This window comes from Lycorma delicatula, chromosome 10 (assembly GCF_047948215.1).
Source record: "Lycorma delicatula isolate Av1 chromosome 10, ASM4794821v1, whole genome shotgun sequence".
Taxonomy (NCBI): Eukaryota; Metazoa; Arthropoda; class Insecta; order Hemiptera; family Fulgoridae; genus Lycorma; species Lycorma delicatula.
In genome coordinates, this window is record NC_134464.1 from 23,459,207 (window position 1) to 23,486,290 (window position 27,084).

The 27,084-nt window shown below is 29.1% G+C and overlaps 1 protein-coding gene across 2 annotated transcripts in view; it reads left to right on the forward strand.

Annotated features, from left to right (window-relative positions):
- The window catches only part of barc (RRM1_TatSF1_like and RRM2_TatSF1_like domain-containing protein barc), a 181,421-nt gene extending 163,449 nt beyond the window's left edge, over positions 1-17,972 (forward strand). For both annotated transcript variants that reach the window (XM_075376757.1, XM_075376758.1), the window contains exons 6-9: positions 11,192-11,364; positions 14,105-14,291; positions 15,785-15,921; positions 17,646-17,972. In XM_075376757.1, coding sequence (XP_075232872.1) covers positions 11,192-11,364; positions 14,105-14,291; positions 15,785-15,921; positions 17,646-17,877 — 729 coding nt within the window. In that variant the 3' untranslated portion in view covers positions 17,878-17,972. The remainder of the gene's footprint in view (positions 1-11,191; positions 11,365-14,104; positions 14,292-15,784; positions 15,922-17,645) is intronic.
- The last annotated feature ends 9,112 nt before the right edge of the window (positions 17,973-27,084 follow it).

Consider the following 27,084-nt stretch of genomic DNA (forward strand, 5'->3'; position numbering starts at 1 on the left):
TAAACTGGATAATTCGATTTCGATAATAAACGGTTGAGAAATAACGAATTACTTTTTGGAGTTAAAAAATGAATTTTGGGAAGATCGCGGCTTTGAGAAATATTTTTTTTTTATGGGGGAATAACTTAAAGATGTATTTAAAAAAAAGATATTTAGATGCGATTTTTGGGAAAATTTTATTTATGTTAAACTGTAAATCCAAAACAGAATTGTTTTCTTTAGTCGTACGACACACCCGATTTCCGTTATTTCAGTTACAATAGTAACATTCTTACGGATTAATAGGTATATTATGTATATATAAAAAACAATAACAAATACTGAAGGTGAATTTTGATTAAAAAGTCGGGTCACAGGGTCACCTAAAACCCGTACAGCCTATCCGAATGTACTCGACACACCCATCGTTAGTCATAAAGATTTCAAAATAAAATAAGAAAAAAAACAATGCCCTATCTAAACGACAGGCGAACATAAAATATTATTAAAATGTTATAAAGTCGAAGGCTATCTCGTAAACAATGCGTAAAAGAAACTTAACGAAAAGCGGTAGATCTATACATTACTATGATTCTAATTTACAGTATCGTGTAATTACGTCACAATTAATTATTATCGTTAAAGAGAAGGAGGTATGAAGTCATGAGAGTAATAAAGAGTTATGTAATAACAAAAACAGCTTCGCTATATAAATAAAAAGTATAGAAAAAACACAATAATCAACACATTTTATTATTAACTAAATTACCTTGAGTGTACGGAATTATTTATTATTAATAAAAAAAAAAATTGGCAATTAGTCTTGCCAGTGAGTTTTAGTTTGAAGCTTAATAATTCACTTCATAATAATGAGGGTTGAAGATCCGAGAAGGTCCAATTTTACTTTCTAATCACTTTTCTGAAAACCTACGCCATTTCACTTTACTGTGGAAATCGTTTAATTAAAAACTGAAGAGAATTACTTGTCACATCTTTCCGCCCGATTGAAATACGTAAAAAAAAATTTCTAAAAATATATTTTAAAAACTCCAGAAAAACCAGTTTTTTCTTATTATTCTTGCCAGATTTGGACGTTATAAGGCAAATTTCAATAAAATAACAAGATCTCATAGGGTATCAGATAAATTATAAAGCCTAACAGCGGTGTACGGCACGCTATAATGTACCAGACGCTTACTGTACTAAGATGTAAATAGGTAAAAACAGACGGCGATTCAGAGTACCGCGGTACCGAATTCTGTCGCTCTAGTATAACTCTCCCCCCCTAGAAGAGCAACAAATGAAATTCCACAACAGCATTCAACAAGAACCGACATACTGTACACTTGCAGCGCGCCACAATCTCATTTTTTGTTTTATTCATTTCATGCGTACTTAGTCTTTTAAATTACTACTTATAAAGCTTAATTTCCTTCAGTATTTATCTTATTTATAATATTGTTGTCGTATTCATATTGGTACACATTTTAAAAAATATGACACGAACATTTTGATACAAGGCCATCTCGAAGTGATTCGCGATCGAATAATAAAATAATTTAAAAAGTTATTTTCATCACTTCCGGATTTAAGTTGTAAAACGCTCTTTTCTGTAGCCTGTAATAAGTAATTGGATATAAGCATCATTTTTCTTATGTTCGTTTTTGATAACGCCCAGATAAATAATTTCTTGTGGTCCCGAATATTTTTAAAAATACCTAATCCTAATTCTTTAGTAATTACACAATGAATCAAACCACAAAAAACGTACAAAAATGACTGGAAGAAAGGCAGACTGACAATTCATTATGGGAACTATAAAAACCGAGTTTTTGAGGATAAATAGTTGTCTGTGATGTGAAAGATAATGGTGATTCTGAATTCTTCAGAAGGCTACCGGATCCGATACCGACCGCTATCAGTGAACTATACGCCTGTGTCTGTTAACCTAAGAAATAAAATATAAAACGAATTTTTAGGGATGTAAGGGGTATACCAAAATGAAACTACTGGCACTAGATAGGGAATTTTTGAGAGCTGCATCAAACCAGTCAAATGACCAAAGACAAAAAAAAAATATCTACTACATTCTAAATTATCTATTTTATACGGAGTTGTATCATGAAGTTCTCCCACGACTTTTATAACCTATTTTACTCGTGAAAATAAAGGAAAAAGTTCATATAAATATATTTCCTAAAATGTTTCGTTTGCGCGTTACGGCTAGTAAAAGATTACGCTCGGATTTCAGCTACCGCGGTGAAACGAGGTCGTACGGAAATTTTTAGGACGTTAGTTAATTAAGGGCTCTTAATTAACGTCCTAAAGAGAGAATCAGTGATTTCTTATGGATTTTGATCCGAAAAATTGAATAAAGTAGGTCCCAGAACCATATATGCAGTAGTTTTGAGAAATGTGGGGTAAAAACCAATAAATTGCGCCAAAAACCCTTTTTTTTATCTTTGACGTACAATAACTTTTTTAATGGGTAATAAACATACAAAACATTTAAACAAGACTTTCAGAAAATTGTGTAAGATAATTAAATAAAACAAAATAAAGTTAGAAAAATTCGAATTTTATTTAGAAACAGTACATTACTACAATTGCCAGAAAAGTATTTATTTAATTTAAACAAAAACCAAATTCTTTTTTGGTGATGTGAAAAATTTGTAAAATCAAAATTTACTTTTAAAAATTCCTGAAAAAATAAAAATAATTTAAAAATTGGAAATTTTACAATTGTAAAATAAAAATTACTTTGATAATAATATTTTTATTGACAGAAATACAATAAACTATATGAAAAATTATTATTTCTAAGTTGGCATAAAATAGCAATAGCTGATCAACAATGCGCAATACTGTATTAGTGTTTAAATAATTGTGTAAGATACATTAAATATATCAGGTACTGTGAAATGTCTGTCATTTGCAAAAGTTTTCTATGAATTTTAGTTACAACGTGATCGGTTTGCCGATCATACGGTTTGCTTATTTACTTACATTTCATTTTAATAAATGTTCAAAACCTCTTCCTTCTGTTCTTTGACAGTGTGCCAGTCGGTTGTAAAAGGATGATACTGTATTATTAAATGATTTCCTAGTGATATTTTGTGCTGATTCTCAAATTCTATTTTGTAAATCACTTATCATCTATTGGAATTTATTATGATAAATAATACTTTTTAAGCGACTCCATAGAAAGTAATCTGATGGTGACAGAACGGGTGATCTTGCTGACCATTCTATTTGACCCCTTCAGCCATTATGTGTTTAACGCCCTCGTCGGTTACTATGGTAACAATATAATCTGAACAAGAAAGTCGATAAAAATTAGACTAATCAACAAGACTTTTCTTCTTTTGTATTTCAGATTACAGTTATCATTTAACGCCCTCATCGGTTACTATGGTAACAATATAATCTGAACAAGAAAGCCGATAAAAATTAGACTAATCAACAAGACTTTTCTTCTTTTGTATTTCAGATTACAGTTATCATTTAAGGTGAGATTTGATGAAGGGAGAATTCTGATATTGATCTCCCCATTGGAGATTGGGCAAGGATTGTACATATTAACTGCTAGTGTATACAAGTGACTAAGGGAATGAAGGGATCATGTTCTACTATATAATGGTATAACGATATAAGGAATTACTTTCCTCCAAGTGCCAAAGGCCTCCTCAGTGGGAAGTTAAGCAGAGATGGTTACAGTGCACTTATTGGCTTAGGGGTGGAAAATGCTCCCAAACGCAGAGGAAGTTCTAAGGAAGTCAACGGTGTTAGAATTCAGAAGGCAACAGAAAACCAGTTTAATAAATAGATTTAATAACTAAGATCCTAGTGATAATTACTTGGATTATGCTACAATGGTGGCTTCTTCTATTAAATTTTACAGTTAAAATACCTTCTCATTCGGTTCTTACGATGAAGCAACAAAAGTAGTTAAATGATCAATTGCGTTTAAGAACTTACAATGACAAATCATTTTTACAGAATGGATAGTTAGAAAATCACAATGGTGGCTTCTTCTATTAAATTTTCCAGTTAAAATATCTTCTCATTCGGTTCTTACGATGAAGCAACAAAAGTAGTTAAATGATCAATTGCGTTTAAGAACTTACAATGACAAATCATTTTTACAGAATGGATAGTTAGAAAATCTCAAGAAGAAAATGAAGATAAATAAAATGGATACATTAGGACTAGTAAAGTAAGGGTGGGAAAGACGGGTGAAATGAAGAGACGAGAAGTTACTGTATTCTATTCTGGAAGGTAGAAAGGAAAAAATGGAGCAGGAATAATTATAAGAAAAAAGTAGAAAAAGAGGAACAGAAAGTACGTTATATAAATAAGAGATTAAAATCGTTAAGGATTAGGATGTTACCAGAAGATTTAGTTATAGTAAGTATACTTGCAACATCAAATTATGAAGAAGATAATGAAGAGTTATACAAGAGTATTGAAGATAAAATAAAATCGGAAAAGGACTGCTTTAAGTTACTGATGGAGGTCTGGAATGCTGTGGAAGGAAAAGTTGAAGAAGGAAGTGCAGTAGGAAAATTTGCCTTATGAGAAAGGAATGGAAGGGGAAAAAGATTAGTAAAATTTTCCCAAGAAAATGAATTCTTTATATGTAATCAACACTTGCTTTAGAAACTATAGAAGGGACTTTTCTTCTTCTTCTCCTTCTTCTTCTCCTTCTCCTTCTCCTTCTCCTTCTCCTTCTCCTTCTCCTCCTTCTTCTCCTCCTCCTTCTCCTTCTCCTTCTTCTCCTTCTCCTTCTTCTCCTTCTCCTTCTTCTCCTTCTCCTTCTCCTTCTCCTTCTCCTTCTTCTCCCTCTTCTTCTCCTTCTTCTTCTTCTTCTTCTTCTTTTTCTTTTTTCTTCTTTTTTTTTTTCTTCTTTTTCTTTTTTTCTTTTTCATGAAAAACCCATTATTAAATGATATTTCTCTTTGAAGGCTGTGTACAATTCTTACATAATACAAGTTACATAATATAAGCTTTTTTGAATGTTAATTTTCTTCCCGTCAGCTAATCTTACATAGATGCAATACTTCTTGCCTGGCACCATTCGACCGCGCTCATCATTCTGGTAAAAATCTTGGACTCATTTAATAACCTTTCTGTCAGTTACGTGACTGGGTTTTTTTTTTTGCCGATCTGTTGCAAAATTCCACTTGTTTTAACTAATTGTTTGGATTGACGGGCTCAATACTGACCAACACTAAACTCATTTTGAATTTTTTGAATGCTCTCAGCTGCTTGGTTGTAAACGTAAAATATTAATTTTTTTCTTGGTTGATGTAACTGTTTTTATTTTATCCTTTATTTTAATGATTAATTCTTCATATTCCCTACCTCTTTCTTTACTGTTTAGCCTCCGGTAACTACCGTTTAGATAATTCTTCAGAGGATGAATGAGGATGATATGTATGAGTGTAAATGAAGTGTAGTCTTGTACATTCTCAGTTCGACCATTCATGAGATGTGTGGTTAATTGAAACCCAACCACCAAAGAACACCTATATCCACGATCAAGTATTCAAATCCGTGTAAAAATAACTGGCTTTACTAGGACTTGAACGCTGGAACTCTCGACTTCCAAATCAGCTGATTTGGGAAGACGCATTCACCACTAGACCAACCCGGTGACATATTCCCTACCTAAATCAGCATAATTCTACAGTACTAAACTGGTTTCTTCTGTAGAAATATTTAAATCAAAGAAATCGATTAACTTACTGGTAACTGACTTGGCAATTTTTGTGACTTTATTTTTTAAAATCGGTACCTTTGCGCTGCTCGATAATTTTTTTTAACCTTAACGGGGGAATGCGAAGTACTGAACAGGCTTTATTCACCGACTCGACTATAACACATTGAGGCTCAAATATATCCTGACGTTCCGATTTGCTTTCTGTATCATCTTGTGGTTTTTGTATTTTGTTTAAGAATTTTGTCACAATGCTCTACCTTGAATTAATATTAAATTCGGGTTGCTTGTTGAAAGTTTCAATGATATTTCTAAATATTCAGTTATATGAAACAGATATTTTTTTTGTTTCAGTACATCTACTTCTTAAAAATATCAATGTTATTTGTTGTTCAGTAAACTGTAAAATATCGTGCAATACTGAAGATCTATTGTAAGTGAATTTGTGACATTTTGTTTCAATGTAAATGCCAATTGAACACTCCATAATCCGTTTTTATAAAATGCAAGGGTTCTGCAATAATAATACAGTTTGTTTTATCCCAGTTATTCTATGAGTAAAATAAAAATTTCTCCAATTAATAAAATTAAAAATTAAAGATATCGCATAAACGAGAAGTTCACTGCTAATAAGATTACTTTATAAACAAGTGTACATATCCTAACCAGATTCTTAACACTTGCAACAATATAACATATCATGTCGAAATTAAAACAGTAACTTAGCCTTCTACAATATTTACATTAAGGATTACATAAACATTCATGACCATGCATGTCTATTCACTTTCGTGTTTTAAACCTGAGTTTGTGTGTACGAGTCATACTTCACGTTACAAACTAACTACTATATAAGCTATCGTATTATAGACATCAAAATATTTTGTGGAGTGATCCTACACATTATTATTTGAAAAAATACATGCTGTGAATTTTTTGGATAAATTGTTTACAGTTTTAAGGAATGGTGTTTTTAGCGGTTTGCTAAGATATTCGTAAATAGAAAAGGCTTGAAAATCACGGTTCTAATATCTTTATCTGGGGATTTATATATATATATATATATATATATATATACACACCCACATACATACATATAAACTAATGTATATGTACATATATTTGACTTTTGTTCGATTTTTATTTACGAGTTTATTTCGAGTCCTAAAATTAATGGGGTAGCAATTACATGTAATACAGCCAGAGAAATAAACGATATGATGTAAATTGCAAACATAAATTAACTTCTTGTCTTATAAGAAACTTTAGAAAATCCTTGCATAACTCCGCCGTCCTGTAATAACAAAGTACTGTATTTTCTTCGTGTCTAAAACAACATAAATAGTTTTTTTTTATCTTTCTTTTATATGCGAGTTTGATAATGTTTTAGACGTATGAAAAATAAACAAAACAAAAAAAAAATGTTTCTGCGGTTTTTGTTTCATCGCTTATGCAAAATTAATTACGTTGACTTATTTTCACGAAATAAGAACTAAAATATTGAAGTATTGTTCTGATTAACCCCAGATCATCTGAATTTCAATGTGGAAAAAATCATTTTTGTTACCCAAATGATTTTTTTATGTGGGTAGGAAACAAAAAAAAGTAATTACTGATGTCTATGAAAAATAACTTTTGGAAATAAGAAATCGAAAATTTTCTGCAAGTAACTATGAGTCAGGTACTTTAGTTGTTGGAAAGTTAAAAGTTTTGTCTTGTTGTTTTTAAATATTAATAAAGTAATTTAAAACAGAAAATCTCTGTAACCTATTTTTTTTTTTATTTGTGAAAGAGAGAGAGAGAGAGAGTGTGTGTGTGTGTGTGTGTGTGTATCTTACAACAATTTTTAATTAATTTCTATGAATTATTCAATAGATTGAAAATAGGGATTGCATTTTGTATGTAAAACTTAAAGAGATTAAAGGATTATATGATAAGGCAAAGTAACTTGCATTCTAAGCTAGTAATTTTGCTTTGTAAATGTTAATAAAGTTTATTTATGTAATCTGTTCATAGCCTTAATATACAAAAAAAATAATTATATCAATGACTTATTACCGTACACGGTTCACTTAATGCAACCTGTTCTTTGAAATCTACCTGTCACTGTCGACGAATGTTCAATACGCGTATATGGAAAAAGCCCTGAATAATTACGCTTTATGCGCTAAACAACATAAAAATAGTGGACTTGAAATTCTTAAATAACCTTCCACACCGATGCAAATCAATTGGGGACAGACGGTTGGTAGAGCTTGACAAACTGTTTCGAAGCTTGTACCAAAGTCCGTTTTACTTTTTTTTATTGAAAGCTATAATTATTGTATTCTGTAATACAAAGCTGATTGATAATTTTTAATTTCCTGACATTATAGCTCTAGAACTAAGCTGCAAGAAGTAAAGTATTATGGTAATCGTTCAAAAAATGGGGTGTGGGTTTGTTTTGCATTTCTCGACATTTTATGACCCAGAAACTCCAAAAAACAAAAGAAAAGAAACGGAGGTAATGTTTGTGTGTTGGCGTGTTTGAAACTTAATAACTTTTGAGTGGATGAACCAGTTTTAATGAAATTTGGCACAGAGACTAGTATATGTGGGGCAATTTGTTGGTAAAGTTCAGGTTCAATGTTCTCATAATTTTGCAAACATAACTTTATATTAAGTACAGTACATGCATACCATATGCTTGCTTATCTTATCATTTTTTTAAAAAATCTTGCCTCCAAATTCTCCTCCTTCCCCAATAATCGAAAAAACAATCGTTTTATTTATTGCTTAGTTTGTAACAGTTTTTTTAAATCTCTTTCTAAGAATAGTAGTAGTGCAAGTGGCCCGATACAGAATACTTCTTGGGTGTTCAAAATACTTTTTGGGAGTAATATTTGGTGTGGGGAAGCTGGTCAAAATGTAAAAATATCGATTTTTTTTTATTTTAAACAAATTTTTTTGTCTATTTAACTTTTCAGTAATAATATTACAATAAAATTCCATCATAATTCACCCCCACCCCCAAAAAATAAATCTTTGATAACTTTTTATTAGTTGTACATTTTTTAGTTTAATTTCTTTCATTTAACATAGTAAATGTAAAGAAATCAAAAATTTTTTCTCAAGGGAAGGCAGAAAAAGTAAAAAAATATTAATTTCTTGAATTTCTTAAACTTTTTTCATGTATTATTTTTCCACTATATAAGAATAAATAACAAATACCAGGAAAGTATTACAACTTTGTTGTCAGATTTTAAAAATGCATCCAGTGTGCTTAACGATTATTTTTTATTTTAGTAGATAATCTTATATAAATAAATTTATACTTATGTATTAATAATGAAATAAAATAGTACAGATAAAAAATGTCCAGCATTTTTTGAACGCGGAATCTTCATGTCCTTTATATTTATAATTCATTATATATTTTTTTTTTTATACACAATTATCAATCCCACATCCTATGTCCACTATCTTTCTGTATGATGACTGCTTTATATAGATTGAAAGATTTGATACATAACAACTGTTTAATGGTGCATTAAAAAGTCTGGGTTTACTTATCAAAAAAATTTTACCATTAACTTGGATGTTGCATTTCTTTAGTCAAAGGATATTTAGAATTTACTAACCTTTTTACATTATACAGTATTTTATAATCTACTTCTATATCATCAAGCCATTTGTGTCAATTTATACTTATGTATTTTATAAAATATATTATAAAATACCCCTAAATTCTCTTTGTTAAATCCTTCTAACTGTTATATGAAAATATAATATCTATTTGACATTGTTAAGGAATCATGAAGGAGAAACCAAACCTGATACATGTATCTTACTTATAATATTAAAAATATTAATTTTAATAGTAATAAAAAAAAATATGTTTTGCCACTACAAGATGGGTAGTTAAAAACAAAGATAGTGATGCACTGATCATTTGTTGAATTAAAAGGAAATACCCCAACAACCAAAATTTTTATTGGTAGAATTAAGTACAGTTTAATTTTTAAACCAAGATTCTGTATGTAACGTATAATTTCTTACTGAAACAAGAGTAGAGTGCTAACAAAATTTTAAAAAGTTTTCCTTTAAATGGACAAATTTATTTTATGATCTTTGTTATTTTTTTCTTGTTTTATTTATATAAATTCTATTTGTTAAGAATATGAATTGAGAAATTGTAATTGTAAGTATATTTGGCCATTCATTTACAAAAATTTAGAAATTTAGGAGTAGAAAATGAAGATAAATGAAAAGATTTGTTACTTTAACTGTCAGTTATAACCAACATACTTAATCATACCATACCAAAAATAACACAAAAAAAAAAAATAGTAGGAATGATGCACCAAAAGAGTATGTTCACTCAAAATTTGAAATACATTTTCTAAAACGTATAAAAATTCAAGGCATAATTTTTGTTTTTCAAGGCATAATTTTTTCTCCGTTGCAATATGTATGATTTTTCTACTTATAAAAACATCTATTTCCAAATTTGAAAGACTTGTACAATATTACTAGAATATATATTATTTTACATGTCATCTGCTATAAGTAACCAGTTATAATTAATTACAGTATTAAAAAAAATATTCTGTTACAATATTAATGTTATTAATAAATATAAACATACAATTAAAAAGTATCACCCGGTCAGAAAAGTTATGAGATTACCTCACAAGAGGTTCTGTTACCATTTGAATATACAAGTATGTATTAATTAAAAGGCTGCACATTACTTACTATTCACTTGAGTCTCAGGTTGGGTTTTTGTATATCCAACTTCTAACATAAAAAAATTCTATTTCTAGTTTATTACAGACTTCTTTGGTACGACCATAGGCTGAGCTGTTGCTATTAAACCACACCAATACTGATGATATAATATTTTTAAAGATCACAGGTTCTTGATACTTATTCAACAACCATTTTAAGAGAACCTGAAAAAGATACTGAGAAATGCTAGTCTACAGAAAGTGGCTGTGAAATAAGATAATTCCATCAAAAGGGTACTTCACACTTCAGGATATCAAATATCAATTCTGTTTGCAATCCTTAGAAGATCACTGTATTTCACTCGGTACAGTAACAGCATGTTATAGATTTTATATTGATCCGCACAAATATACGCTGCATTAAATTATTTTTCCTCTTAATATACGTAAAGAAACTCCTGTAAATGTATCAGCCATTTTTTTTACAGCATCTACAAGCTAAGGTTGTTCAGATTATCTAACTTGTGGATTTTGTAATCTGTGAATGTTGATTTAGAAAATGACATTACTTAGCCTATTGATTGCTTTGTTTTTACTTTAATTTATTAGTTACCTCTATAATTGTTTTGTATATCTTTCATTGTTACTATCTTTGAGATAAAATGATTATCACAAAATCATGAAACCGAGTAAAGTAAAGTTTCTTACAATCAATTTTTTAAACCTACAAATAATAAATTATTTATTTAATTTTTCTTTATTGATTGTGTTTTTTTTTTTACAGAAAGAGTCTGTGGAATTAGCATTAAATCTTATTGATGGCTGTGATTACCGGGGTCATAAATTACATGTAGAGAGAGCTCGATTCACTATGAAAGGTAATACGTATGATCCAAGTCTTAAACCAAAGAAGAAAAAGAAAAAGGATTTAGAGAAAATGAAGAAAATACAAGAAAAGTAAAAGATGTATTTATGTAGATCAGTTCATAGTTATACAGTTTTATTTATTAATTTTTTTTTACATATTTTCCTAATAAATGATATACAGTATTTGTTATAATAAATTCGACATTTAAGACAAATGCTAACAAAGTCAAATGCCGGTTGAATTCAAAAAAAATATTTACAGATTATTATTTTGAACACTGGTTTTTTTTTAGAAAACTTTTTAAAAATTTGTTATTCTATACAAAAAATAACTTTTATCGGAAAAATGTTTTATCATCCATCCTTTTTTTAGACATTTAAGGATTTAACAATAATATTATTTTTTTCTTTAATATTGATAGTTAACTCTTTACATGTTTTCGGTTTATTATTTATCTTTTTAGTTTATAAAACCACAAATAATTCAGTGTGGTATGATTAATATTAGTGTTAAAATTTTAAAAGTAGTATACAAATGATTTAATTCACGATTTTCATTTGCATTTACATTGTTGTGAAAATTGATGGAATCATTTATAGATTTTAATAAATTTTTATAGTTTGCTTACTTGAATTTACACTAAAACTTTGTTAGTAATATATTACTACATTTAGTAATAAAAGTATTACTACTAGTAATACTTAGTAGTTTTCTATTTCTGTCACTTATTCCCTTTCTTCATGACTCGCCAGAACTTGTCTCTATTTTCAGGCGAATAATCGCATCGACAGCTTTTAAACTCATCTCCCATCATGCTGCAATTTGTTGTTGAGACATTAAAGACTGCTCATAGGAATTATGATTTTTGTTTATTTTTTTTGTTTAAAATCCTTTTAAAAAATTAAATCGATTGGTCACAAAAATAATTACACAATATATAGCAAAAAACAAACTTGCCAACTAAAAAAATTAAACATACAGTTACATTACATATGTAACTTAAGACTAGATTATAAAAAATAAACTACTGTGAGCACAGTTGCTTGCAAAATAATCAAAAAAGGTAGCCTTTTAAAGAGCGGTGACCAACTGAAATTTCTCTTTAGAGTGTAATGTTTCCATTAATTGGGATGACACCATAGAATGACAGAGTTAGCCGGTTTAGATACATTATACAAGTAATATCTTAATTTTGGATATTTTATAATGTACGATCATATTTGTCTGGCCTTGGAAAACTAACAGTTCTATGATCATTATGACCGCCTGGAGTAAATTCAGTCTCCAATTGGAGAAGTTACAGACACCTCATTTCCTAGTGAAATGCAGTTCAGTGTGATATTGCGTCTTAAGGAAATTTTGTTTTCTACTTAGTGTTGTGGGTTAGAGTAGTATCCCCAACGGATTTCCAACTGATGTTCAACAAAACATTTTTGTTTTTTTAGTTATCAGTCATTTGAACAGTTTAAGCTGACTTTCTATTCCTTTTTAACTTAAAGTACATCCTACATCTCAGTTATATATTTTATAACATCTTATTTTTCTCTTGCTCAGTAGTTTTTACAAGCTACATGTCCCTCCATCAAAAATTTACCAAGAAATTCTTGCACAAATTTCTTTACTTTTCTGTTTTAATTAAGGTCTCTTTTACTGTTACTTATAACACCATGTTATTTCAACATCTTGCTGTAATAATAACATTTTAAAGGCATCAGTTTTTTCTCCTTTCAGGGTTTCCTAATGTAGATGTATTGTTAATACATCTGCATCAATGGTTTATTCAGTTACAATCTATTAATTTTTATTCTAGCAATAAATTCATGGTGGTCAAAGTTTCATGTAACTTACTATTGGTTACTGTAAAAATATTACAGGTAAACTTCAAGTTTTTATCCTTTCTCCTCATGTAAATTACTCATTCTCCTACAGAACAATACAGTCTTTTTCGCCTATGTTTCAATTTCATTTTCTTTAAATTTTTTTGTGAATTTTCCAAATTCTGAATTTTGGTGGTGTCTGTGAATGCCATGTAGTAGGCTGTATTCTTTGTAAGCTTGCCTTGTGAGGTTAGTCTGTGGCCAGAATGATCTCCTGTGTACCCTCGCTCTTTCTTAAACTGATTTTCATCTAATATACTTTTTGTATACTTTATACATTTTGTTCACCTTTAAAATAATCTAGTAAGTATTTATGAAATATTAGTTAGACTTTTGGTTTGATAGTTATATCATTTTTACTTAATTCTCTTGTTTTCTCTGATAACAGTTACTCTTTTGCTAAAAATCAAAATTTAGTTTGATATTGAAGACATATTATTACTTACAACAGTACTCTTCCATTCCACTCTACTTTTCTTATGATAAATATGTACATAAACTACCTCTATAATAATCAAGGATGAATACCATTTAAAAATATCCACTCTTTCCTGTTATTAGCAGAAATTAAAAGCAAATATGGCTTTTAAAGAATAAATACAAACCATTCAAGCTCTTTGGAGTTATTTATACTAATACATTGACTGAAAATGATCTCCAGTATTTTATGATAATTATTAATAAAGATAAATTGTCATATATAGATCAATGAGTGATGAAGTTTTTTTTAATAGTGTAAGAGAATGAAAACAACAGCAACTTCATTGTGTTGTTCTGGCTTTTATTATTACATTAATAAGTATAATGATTTGTATCTTAGAAGCTTTTATTAATTGAGAATCTTGTATCCATTTATAAAAATTTTCCTCTTCTATTATTTTTTTTTCTCAAAAAAAAAGATTAGTGCGTGAGTGTTTTTAATTGTTAAAATGTTTAATTCTTTTGTATTTAGATTATTTGATTGGCGTCCTGATAAATTGAGGGGTGAGAGATCAAGAAATGAATCTGTCGTAATTGTTAAAAATTTATTTGATCCAGTCATATTCGAGAGGGATGTTAAACTTATACTGGAGTTCCAGCAGGAATTACGTGACGAATGCATAAAATGTGGTGCAGTTAAACGTGTGATAATATATGATGTATGTATTATACAACTGATAATTTATAAGATTCTTCTATGTTTTTTTTTTCAGCTATGAAGTTAGTGTTTTTTATAAAACAAATTATAAGTTTGATAGAAATATAAGTATCTTAACTCATATTATTTTATTTAGCTTGCTTAATTTATTTGTATTTTCTGCATTTTAGTATTAATTTAACAATTTGTGCCCTTTCTTTTACATAACATGGTATAAATAGGTAGGAATACTATACCTTAAAATTGAGTAGGAATACTATACCTTAAAATTGAGTCAGATTGGTAAAATCCTAATTAGACTGTACGATAAATGAACTGCATTTAAGGTTTGATGCTGCATTTAAGGAAATGTGTGGTCAACTTTATTGTGTAAACTAGGTCATAATCACCTCTCAATTTTTTTCTTTTGCTACCCTAATTTTAAATATGTATGAGGTAGCTTCAAAAACTTTATAAAATATTTTTGTTTTACAAAAGAATTCTGTATGAATAAATATGCTTACAGTTTTCATCAGTCTAATTTGGAAGTTGCTTACTTTTGCCAGCATTTCAAAATTTGTTGACATATTCTTTGACTCTGAGAAGCTTCCTTTTATTGCTTTGTCACATTAGTGATCCCATGGTTGGCATCCTTATAACACATAACTTTCAAAGTCAGTTTCAAGCAAGGAAAGAAGTAGAAATTAATTGATATCAAATCAAAGAGTGCAGTGAGTGCTTCAGGGGAAATAAATTGAGCTGTGTAAGGTAGTCCCTTGACTGGCGTGGATAAATATCCTGGTATATGACATGAAAAAAAGCTAATTGTGTGCATGTCACTTTTCAGGATATTTCCTTTTGATCGCACTACACAGTTGATGAAGAATATTGGTATGTATTCCCTTGTTCACTGTTTGGCCTTATAGAATGAATTTATGGTTGACATTAACCATGTAAAAATAACTAAATTACTGTTTCTGTTTCCATTCTGATGACGTGAGAGACAATGCAAATCAAATCATATTAAAAATGATATAGCTTATCTTCCGGTATTGTATAGTATAGAAAATGATCTTTTTCACCCAAAACTATAAGGTCTCTATTACAAGTCATTTGTGATTTTTGATAGAATTTTTTGACAAACAGTGCATTTTCATATAATTTTATTATATTATATTGAATACTGTGCTGACATTCTGACTTCAGATACTGATTTCCTCAACAGATTTTCTTCTATCGCTTTGAACACATTAATATTTTTATTACTTGTTGCATGCAGTATTTGGGAATTCACTACGTACAAACGCAGCTGTTGCTATCGTCAGAGAAAAAAGATTGCAACACTGATCAAGTTATGATTTCATTAAAGCTACTGGCTTATGAAGCAATAATTTTGTTGTTTTTCTTTTTTCAAACAGAATGTTACTGGAAAAATTTTAAAGCCAGCTGATATATTTCTAATTTACATGACTGCAGTAATCAAGATCTTATTATTGTAATTTTACAATGTTACAGAGGCATCCGCAAGGTGTAGCTCAGGTTAATTTCAAGGAACCAGAAGCGGCTGATGCTTGTATACAGTTACTGAATGGTAGGTGGTTTAACAAAAGAAGAATAACAGCTGAAACATGGGATGGAAAGACCAAATACAAGTGAGTATATGATAATTATTAGTCATCATGGAGAGAGTATACTTCACAAAATTGTTCCTTTGTTATCAAATATACAATCTGTACTTTAAGCATAATCATATGTTCTAAAGAACTAACAGTTATACTCAGTAATACTATGGTATGTTTCTCAAAGGTGTTTTCATCTTTAATTGATTAGAGATTATTTACTGATCGATCAATATAAAGTCACCACTGAAGAAAAAACAAAATGATGTAATGTAAAATATATCACTTTCTTTTGTTACACAAAAGAATCATATTGTAATCTTTCAAAATAAAATTTCAGTTCACAAAATTAATTAATATTTAATTTCAACTATTTGGGCAAAATCAGAGGTCCTGCATAGGCTATCATTTGGTGAATCTTTTAGAGGCAGTATTACTGTGTTGGAATGTATCTACAATTACTTTTCTTTTGAGCAATATGTAACAATTAAATTTTCTTCAAAACAAGTACGAGTATATAGCTGTAGTAATTTTAGTTTAATTATAGTTAAATAATAATTCTAATACAAACTACAAATTCAAATTGATAAAAGTTTTAATGAAATTATACTTCTGTAAATTAAGCAAGATGCCCATGGAACAGTTTGTGTTGTTTATACCAGAAATAAAATTGAAAAAGAATACATCTATAGCTTCATTTGTATTAAAATTAAGAAAAAAGAAATGACAGTAATATCAAAATTATGCTACCTGTGAATTAAGGTGAATTTACATTTCCAGTTTTATAAAAGTTTTAATACAAAGCTACAAAGCTAAATTAAAACTTAACTTTGAAGATTCATTATTCTTTAAGGTGGAAATCATTTTTATTCCTTACTGAGCACCGGTGAAATTTACCTCAGCCTTTCGGCATGCCGAAAGGGATTTTTTTTAGTTAGGAAACAAGTGATAGTCACTGGGAGTCAGATCAGTCTTGTCAACTGTCATAAATTGATATGACAATCCTCTGGATTGTGCTGAAAGAGCTGGAGACAATTGCTTGAAGTGTTTTTCGACACTTGTTTTTTGTCAGGTGTGAGCAAACAAAGTACCCATCTAGCACACAGCATGTTCATACCCAAATATTCATGCAAAATATTGCACGCTTGAGTTCTGTTGACACGCCTACAGACTCTGCTAACTCGTTCATTGTCAGTCGTTGATCTGGCAAAACAGTTTTATGCTTTTTTTCTATCATTTCTGGCATAGTCATTTGGGAAGGACATCCAGTGCATAGTTCATCACTAATGCGTGTTCAACCCAAATAAAATTCTTCGACTCAGTGTTTTACTATTGTATTTAAAAGATCTTCCAATGATGTATCAAGCTCTTCTTTAGTTTCCTTTGCACTTAATCCTTTCAGAAAAAAGAATTTAATCGCTACATGAATCTCCAGTTTTTTCATTTTCCAGAAAATGCCCTAATTCTCCACTTTGACAGACTGTAAATACTGCACTAAGTGATGCAGCGACTTGAAACTTTTATAGTAAACTAATTAAATGGATTCATGCAATGCCATTGAGAAATTAAGCGTACTAATGCTATCTCTGTGTGAGGCCTGGAACTTTTCGCCCCGCTCTCATTGTATGAACCAACCAAAGGTTAATTAATATTGATGTAACACAAGTTATAATGTTGTAGCATAAAATAGATATAAATGCCTTAACAGCAGTTGAATGTTTGAAAATTTTAAAAAATAAAATTTGTTTCTGTTTTAGAATTATTGAAACTGAAGAAGAAATAAAAAAGAGAATAGAAAAATGGGATCAGTTTTTACATACTGAAGAGTCAGATGGTAATCTTAAGAGCGACAATTTTAATGAAAAAGAGAAAAGAAGTGAAAAAGAGGAAAGTGAAAAAGAGCAAACAGAGGTCGATATAGAAAGAGATTCTGATCAAGAAACAAGAAGCAGCTTCGAGAGTGATTATACTACAGATGAAGAGAAATAAATGAATATACTGAATTTTTAATGTATTTATAGGAATATTTACACAAACTAAAAGTAAATGTATACATTTTTATTAACAGTTTTGTTTTGCCACCAGTTTTATTTTTATCATTATAACCTATTTATTTGTCATTTACATTAATGAATTGAAAAATATATATCACAGTATATTCCATCGCCATAAGTGATCCTATGTTTGTATCACATCACATAATACAATAGTATCATAACATACTGAGTTATTATGATACATCAGTCATTTGGTCAGGTGTTGTTATACACCTGATGTGTTATGTATGATACATTGGTCATAACATTAATATTGACCACTTAATTTAACATATATATTGGTCACTTAACTACAAAGTTAGGTTAAGTTTACATTCCCAGTAGATTCACTCTGGAGAATGAACAACTATCTCTAGATTGACTGATATTAAATAAAATAAACATTATGTCATAAACCTTCAAACTGGTAATTGTAGATTTTGCATTGATGTTTGTTCGCTATAACTAAATCAGATTTGCCATATTTTTTTGTTATATTGTCACTTTACTTTTATTTTTAAATAAAGATCATGTTCCTGAAATAAAGTAAATAAATTTTTTGAAGGTACATCATGATAAATTTTATAGATCACATCAGGAATGAACAATACACTACTTTACAGATAAGAGAAAAAAGGAATTGCCCTAGCATTTACCTTGATGGGTTGAACGAAACCGTGGTAAAACATTGATCAGAGTAGCATAAAAAATATAAAATTAATTAAAAAATAAAAAAATTGATGTGATTAAAGCTAAAGAATTGAAGTTACTATTAGATAAAAGAAGATTAAAAAATAAATTTTCAGAAGGTGTTAATGATAATTATTTGTGCACGTACTTTTGTAGATATTCAGTAGGGTGCCAGAAATTCAGGATTTTTGTTAAATTTTTTAATTATTATTATTATTTAAAGATTCAGTGACAGAGTAATATTATTTCTATAAAAAAAATCTTTTAACTTTGTAAAAAGTAAAGGATATTGCTTTTGAAAAGATGATACTTTTTATAAATAAAATAAGATTTCAAATTGTTGGAGGTAAATTTTTTTTATTAAGAATAGCAAATGAACCGTAATAAGCTGAAAGATTGTGTTGAGTTACATGAAACACAAGTTTGTTAGTAGTGTGGTTTGTAGTTGTTTAAAAAAATAAGGATGAGTACTCTGTTAAAAATCAAATTTATCAATAATTATTTTTCTTAAAGATGAACATTTTGAATTTTGCACATAACTTTATATTCTAATTTCTTCTATTCATATTCTTCATGTACTTTATTTAATGTTGGTTCTGATTTGTTAATAATTTAACATTTTATTAATCAGGGTTATTTAACCACTTTTATTATCTAGTAATTTTATTCAAAACTTTACCCAACTTTTATAAAAAAGTTATGATCGCAATACAATTTTATAATCATTGTCCACTAAGTTTATTTTTTTAGCTATCGTATGACATACTTAAAATAAAAAGATTATTCTTGTTAAGGTCTTTTACTATTTATTAACAAAGCTGTTGAAAATGCATTGACAGTTTGGAAAATTGTAGTTACCAGTTCAAGGGTTAAGTAAATGGAAATATTGGCTCCAAATTTCTACGGATTGCATTGAAAAATATTTATCACTAATTTAATATAAATATACAATTTTCACATACTTTTTTCTATCCATTCAGTGACTTTGACAAACTTTTTTTTGACATTATTTCAGAAGATATGTTCCATCATCAGATATTGTCGGAATATTACTTGACAATATTAATACTAAAAACAATAAAATACATTGAAATTATAAACACGATGTTCAATTGAACATTATAAAGTACATTGGTGATGTCATAGTAAGGCACTTGATAAGTCTAAAGTCCACATTTATAACACTTTAAAAACACACCTACGCACTTTATTAAGAATATCGTGGTATAAGTTGATTAACATTTGGTGGCATTTATTGATTTACTTTAACAACAAAAACAACAGGCTAATGCCCTATAACAATTGACGAATGAAAATGAATTTTCTAGTGTGATACAAACCCAAAAATTTTGAATGAAAGACAGAGACACTACTGTTCCGCCACAGAGAGTGGTAGTGATAACTGTTGTTGGATTGTATTCTGAAATGTAAATTCATTAGTGACTAGAAAAATTAAATAAAATTGATGTAAAAAGTTCCTAACATGATTTGAATACCATAAACAAAAAAATGAAAATTATTTTTATTAGAAAATAAAGTTTTTAATAAATGACTGCGGTGAAAACCATGAGGAGGTATTTTGTGGTTATCTACTATGTTATTTACTATCAGTAATCAATATGCATATATAGTAAAATGATTTTATTTGAATTCTTATTAGAGAAGTTTCTGTAAACAGGATTTCAATTTCAAACACGGGTCCTATACATATTTAAATTAAGTAGGATTATTATTTGACCCACATATATACTGAAAAAACCGAGTTACTTAGATATTAATTATAATATGTAATTTCAGCCAGGCAAGGCAAATTTCTTTTTTAACTATTTCTGGGATTCTCCAATATAAGATGAATCAAAAGGTTTGAACTTCTAATTCTTACAACCGCCTACTTACTTTTAACTGGAAAGAGAAAGAAGTCCTTCAGTGGGATGAAAACATTTTCAACTAAAAACTGATTTTGCTCTTTATAAGGAAATGTTAATCCTACAGGTATCAATAGTATATTGCAATTTCTCCTTAACTTTTGACCCTATTTAAAGTGATTTACATTAAAATAATTTTGTAATTTGTTGTAAATAGTGTTCATAGATATACAATCCATTTGCAAGAAAAACCATATTTATATAATGACAAGTGTAATTTAATTATAAGATAGGAAAATATGCAATATATATTTTTAATCTTTTTTTATGTACGTGTCACATAGATTTAAAAAAATGTTTTTTTACATTAAAGATTCATTTCTTCATGATCGGTGCAACTTTCCATAAAGTTGTTGCATTGATGTTAGAAATGTTGTCTTCAATACTTTCTTTTAATCTGTCCCAAGTATACAGGTTCTCGAAAACAGTACCTTTCAGATGACCTCATAAATTAAATCCAGTACTGAAAGATTCAGGAATTGTGGAGGCCATAGTTCAATGGAAATTACAAAGTCATTGAAAAATTCAACAACTATGAAGTTGAATCGGCAGTGTGGCATATAGCACTATCTTACTATAAGCCACCTCTATTTTTCTTCAGTTTTAAGCTAGGCCTAAGAAATTTTTAACAACTTCTTAATAACTCTGCAGTTAATCATTTCTGTGAAAAAATGGTTCTGACCACTCTTCATTTTCAAAATCACGCACCAAACCCCAGCTATTTCAGAATTCATTAGGCTTTCTTAATAAATGTGAGGATTCTCAGAACTCCATACTCTTATTTTGTTTTTGGTTAATGTATCTAGAAAAATGAAATTATGCTTAATCTTATCAAAAAACTGTCAAAAATGCATACATCACCTCAAATGAAAAATTTGTAGCATCTGCAGTACTGAAGTTTGCTGTTAACTCAGGTTTTCCAAGTCCTTGGACTACTCAAATTCAATGCGGACATAACTAAGCTTTTTCCAGGTTTGTGAATAACCCTGACTGAAAGTCCAGTTTATCAAGAAAGTTTCCAGAGTGACTTTTCTGAGGACATAAATGCGACCGATGAATGTCATCCAAACTGTCATCACATAACAGTGAAGTATTACAATATCTTTAATACCGTTATTACAGTTTGATAATGTATATTTAAGATCACTCCTACATTTCCTGTTTTATGAAATCTAGTTTTGGAACAAAAAATAATCTAATTATTTGGCACCACACTATCAAGAAAATTAGCCATAAAAACATTCTGGCATTCTGAGTGAATGAGGGATTAAATAATTATCTACAATATATATAAGCTGGGCTTGTAAAAGCTGCATTCTTATTGTACTCTTTAAGACTATTGACACAGACAGAGGGAATTCCCATGTTGTATGATTTTTACCTTGATTAGTACAATCTCAGCAAAATATATTCCTCACCAGAATCCTATTTTGTGTTGTGTGATTTTGAACACAATATAACTGATGATGAGCAAAGCCATACTCATAAATGTTCTCATATGGATACGTAATTATATTCACCTTAAAAATAAATAACTAAAGAACTCTAGAAAATGATAATTTATTGCATAAATCATTTCCACATGAAATATCCGATCGACAATAGCATTCAGTGACAAAGGAGTATGTGAGATGCAGTAAAAATTAAAGACACTCAGAATGATCTGGCTAATTGATATCAATATAAAATAATTGTTACATGGTCACATCTCTAGACTTTTGTTTGCTAATATGTCAGTTGTTCGATGTGCCAACTAACTCCATTGAATAATTTATTAACATTATTTTCATACTGGGTTGTACTAACAAAATGGACCTGAATTTAGAATAAGTGTTAACTCTTTTGTTTAATTTAGATTATTGCATATCTCTGGTCACGAGGCAAATATGTTTCTTACTTTTGTGTAGTTACCTTAGAAATTAGTGTTCATAAGAATTTTTAACATTTATTTAAAAATGTAAAAATTATGTTTGAAACAGCCTCATGGGTGATGACAATGCTGTGGAAATTGCATTCAACAAGTGTACCGTTTCTTGTTTTACAGGCCGTATTAGTCTTATATTGAAGAGAAGAGAACATAGCACTCTAGCATTTTAATATTATAAATATTGTTATATTTTCATTAAATGATGAATAAATTTCCAAATCACTTTAAAAAATAAATCAAATGACATTATTAGCATTAGTATGTATTTATGCGCACTTAAAATTAGTTTTTAAAATTGTTTTCTTTTCTGGGTGTATTAAAACAATCCTCTGACTACTGCCTCTTGCAACTCTTATCATCCTTCAAACCAGTAAAATAAAAAAAAATTAAAGGATCATATAAATATTATTCTCCATAATACTTTATAATAAATGGATGTGCATATTCTTTTATATACATACTTCTCAGACAATCCATATTTTAAAGAACAAGAGTTAATTATTACATAGCACTTTCAAGTATGTGATTTCACATTTTATCAATGAAAAATTAATAAAATTTCAAAATTTATTTTGATATTGAATCAAGAGGACAAGTTTTATTTATTTATTTATATATATATTTTTTTTTTATAATAAAGAGTTCTAGAAGAAATTTTATATAGTGAGATATCTAAACAGTAATTTGTTTTCAACAAATATAATGTTAGTAAAAAATATTCCATTTTCTTTGATAGTTATGAATACAAACTACTAAATATAATAATATAATCTGGAATGAAATAGTGCACAAATTATATAATTTGAAATAAATAACTTATACATTTTATGCTAAAAGTTATTGTTTATGATAATAAAGAAATTATAAAGAAGGTTATTATTAAGAACCTTCTAGTAAAACAAAGTATTATTGTGAAAGATTAGAATAATATAAAATAAATAAACAAGTATATTATATATGGCTTATTTTTGTAATTCACCTTTCAGAGAACTTTACATAATCATAAAAGTGCAGCAAAATTTAAACAGACAAGAATTTTTTAGCCATATTAACTAAATGTTGCTGAGTGAGATTACACACACCAGCCAGAATACCATAATTTTTCTCTTTTTATAGGTTATTATAATAGTAGAAAAAATATTTTTATTAGCGGTGAAAATTATGAAAATAAGTAAAAATTTGTAAAATAGACATGTAAAAGCTTAAGAGTATCATGTTAAACTGAAGAAATTACCGTCTTTAAAAATTCAGTAGATAACACTAGGAAAATCTTTTGGAAGCTAGGATAAAGCACCAATGCTATTAAATAAAGTTATAAAAAATGCCAGCATGTTAGTAATCTCTACATTTGTTTTGTAAGTTTGAGTTGGTTGCATATACACAGGTAACCAGTGTCTTAATACAACTGAGAAAAATTTTGACAGTCTGTCGGATTCCTGACTATTTTCCTCTTCACTTCCCTTGAAATGTGTGGCATAATATGGGTTTTTGTTACTCAAATATTTAAATTTTAAAATCCTGTCCATAAAAGCTAAAATATTTTTTAATTTTGAGGATCATAAAATAGAAACCGAACTTTTGTCTTCACGACTGGCATATAAACATGAATGATGTGGCATGGAGGTATATTGACAGTAGAGATGTAGGGAAGGATTGAATGCTCCAGCTGCCTCGGCATTCATGTCTCTGATCAGTAATTTTGTGTCGGATCAAGAAGTTCCATCATTGGTTACATAGCATATTATCATGAAATTTCTCACAAGTGAGGGTGTCAAACCCTCCAAAATTTTAACTTAATTTTGCATGCAGTTTAGGGATATGACTTCTCACGTACCCATGTGTACAACTGGGCCAGAAAATTTAAAGGAGAGCATGAAACTGTAGAAAATGAGTGTCACAGTAGATGTTTGAAGGACAAGTGTGATTGATGACAAATTTAATTGATTCATGGCCCCATTGAGAGCAATCAGCACCTTACTGTTGATGAAATTGCTTCAGAAGTGAGTTTTAGTAATGGAAGTGCACATATCATTGTCACAAAGTATTTAGGTTCTGGAAGATGGATTCCAAGACTTTTGACCATAAATCAGAATCAGGCGAGACAAGAAATTTTCCAAAGGCTTCTGTATCGATTTTGACAAGAGGGAAATCAATTTTTACATTGAATAGTCACATGTGATGAGATATCACAGCATTCCCGAATCAAAATCAGTGAGTGTGAAGGGGTGTAGAATGGGAGAGGCCTTTGGCCTGTAGAGAAGAAAGCATGTTTGTCAGCTGGAAAAGTCCTCACAACTGTCTTTTTGGACAACATCACACAGTGATGTTGTCTGCTGCATACTACTGTAAGATCTTTGACAAAGTGAAAGTTGCCTAAAGAGAAAAAAGGGCTATCAGCCAATCAGAGATGTGATCTCCATTTTACACAGCTGTGAGCACTTAGGATAAGCTGGACAAAATGTAATGAAAAACCTTAGAACATCGCCTGTACACTTCAGATTTTTCCTTTGGCTACAAAAAAGATACAAAATATCTGTTACGGCCACTGAAGGAGACACTAAGAGAACATTAATTCCAGAGCAACAACGAAGTACAGGAGTATATGTACAATTAGCTCTTGATGTCCGCAAAGTTTTACCCTCCACTTCAGGGAGACTACATAGAAAAACAATATGTTTTTGTTTAAGTGTTTGGTGTACTAAATTTTGTAATCCTCTGAAAACAAACAGATACGTGAAAATAAGCTTTAAAGTAATGTTAAAAAACCTTCCCAAGCATCAAAGAAAATTACCAAAATTTCATTTTATAAAATTTATTTTTTTTTAATATTTGAACAGCCTATTGTACAGGGGTCTGTAAATTATTTATACATTGAGCTCAAAAATGTGTAGTAGTAAATATTTCTCTGAAAGAATACTTTCATCAATAACTCAAACTATTATTTGATACTGATAAGTTGCATACAACACTGTTATTTGTGCTGATATATCGTCTAGTTCTCAGTCCCTGTGAATCTGTAAGAACAAGCATCATGAAATAATTTATCAGATCAAAATAATATATTTAAATGCAAGCATTACTTTTGTGGTATTTGATATACAAGACCACTTCCACTCATATAACAATTTGTGCTTGGTATGACAAGTTGAAAGCAACAACAGGAAGCATGCACAAAAAAGTAGCTGATAGGCGGTACCTCTAATGATGTTGAACGTACATGCACCTTATATGCAAAGCCAGGTAAATCTGCTGAAATAGTTAATTGTGAGTAACATTTCACAAAGTTTTATAGAAATATTTGAAATAGTTTCCTTATTGCTGCAAATTTTGCAATAAATTACAAATGGTAAAACAGCTTTTACAGAGTTCGCTACCAACAAGCTAGAGTTGAAAAAAATTCATTTTTAGAAATTGTCTTTTTTCTCAATGATGCAGCATTTCATATATGTGGGAAAGTCAACAAACAAAGTAAATTTATGTAAGGGCCAGAAAACTTTACATTCTCTAAATAAAATATAAGGATATTTCAAAATCAATATGCATCATTGATTTACTCCACAAATGTGTATTTAGACTTTTTCTTTCAAAAATTGAAAACTGTTAGGCCTAATAAAGTACCTTTACATGTTTTTGAGTATGTTTTCTGCAGCTAAAAAATCTCCAATGAGACACTCTCTCCCAACAAGATGGTGGTCCACCAAGCACTTGATAAGTTCCCTGGCGATTGTAATGGCCCATCTAGATTGCCAGACTCACTCCTTGTGACTACTTTCTTTAGGGCTTACATTCTTGTCTATAATATTAGAATTTTAGATAATGAACAGTGGGTAACATTTCAAACTTCAATTCTAAATATATATATATATGTTTTACCATACCTGGGTAGAGTTGGATTATCATTTCTGTATACTACAAAAAGGCTTTCACATGAATATGTTTGTGATTAAAGTAAAGTTTTGTTGTGATTTTCTGTAAAATGTAATCTAGTAATAAAAATTTTATATTGATTAAATTTTTACATGTTTATGTAAAACATCTGTAGTATTTTTGGCGAGTTTTGAACATAGAATACAAATAATGAAACTGTCAAATAACTGTTTTAATTTGATGTAGCTGCAAGCTGGAGAATGTTTATCTCCTGACTTACAACATGAAAGAGTTAACATATTTTCAAGTCTGCAGTTTTAAATATTCCTTTAAATTATAAAAATATTTCTGAACAAGTCACTTCTTTACTAAAAATTAAATTTAACTAAAAGTTAAATTTGTTACAAATTGAAATATAACAGTTTTCACTTAAAACATTCCTAAGTGTTTAATTCATAAATAAGAATACTTTTGTAGAGGTTCAAAATATAAAAAATGAAATAATTGTATACTGCTTAAGATAGTCATCAAGAAAGCATTTGAGATTCACATGAAGCAATGGGATCAGTAATCAGATGTAGAGAGATTATGTGGAATTGAAATCAGATTTAATTAGTTAAGTAATAAATAAGTTTTTACAATGTAAGAATGGCTTCTTTTTGATAGACCTTGTATTGATAAATTACTACAAAAAATTGAAATAATGAATTACTTTTTATAAAAAATTAACCTTTCCAAAATTAATAAAATT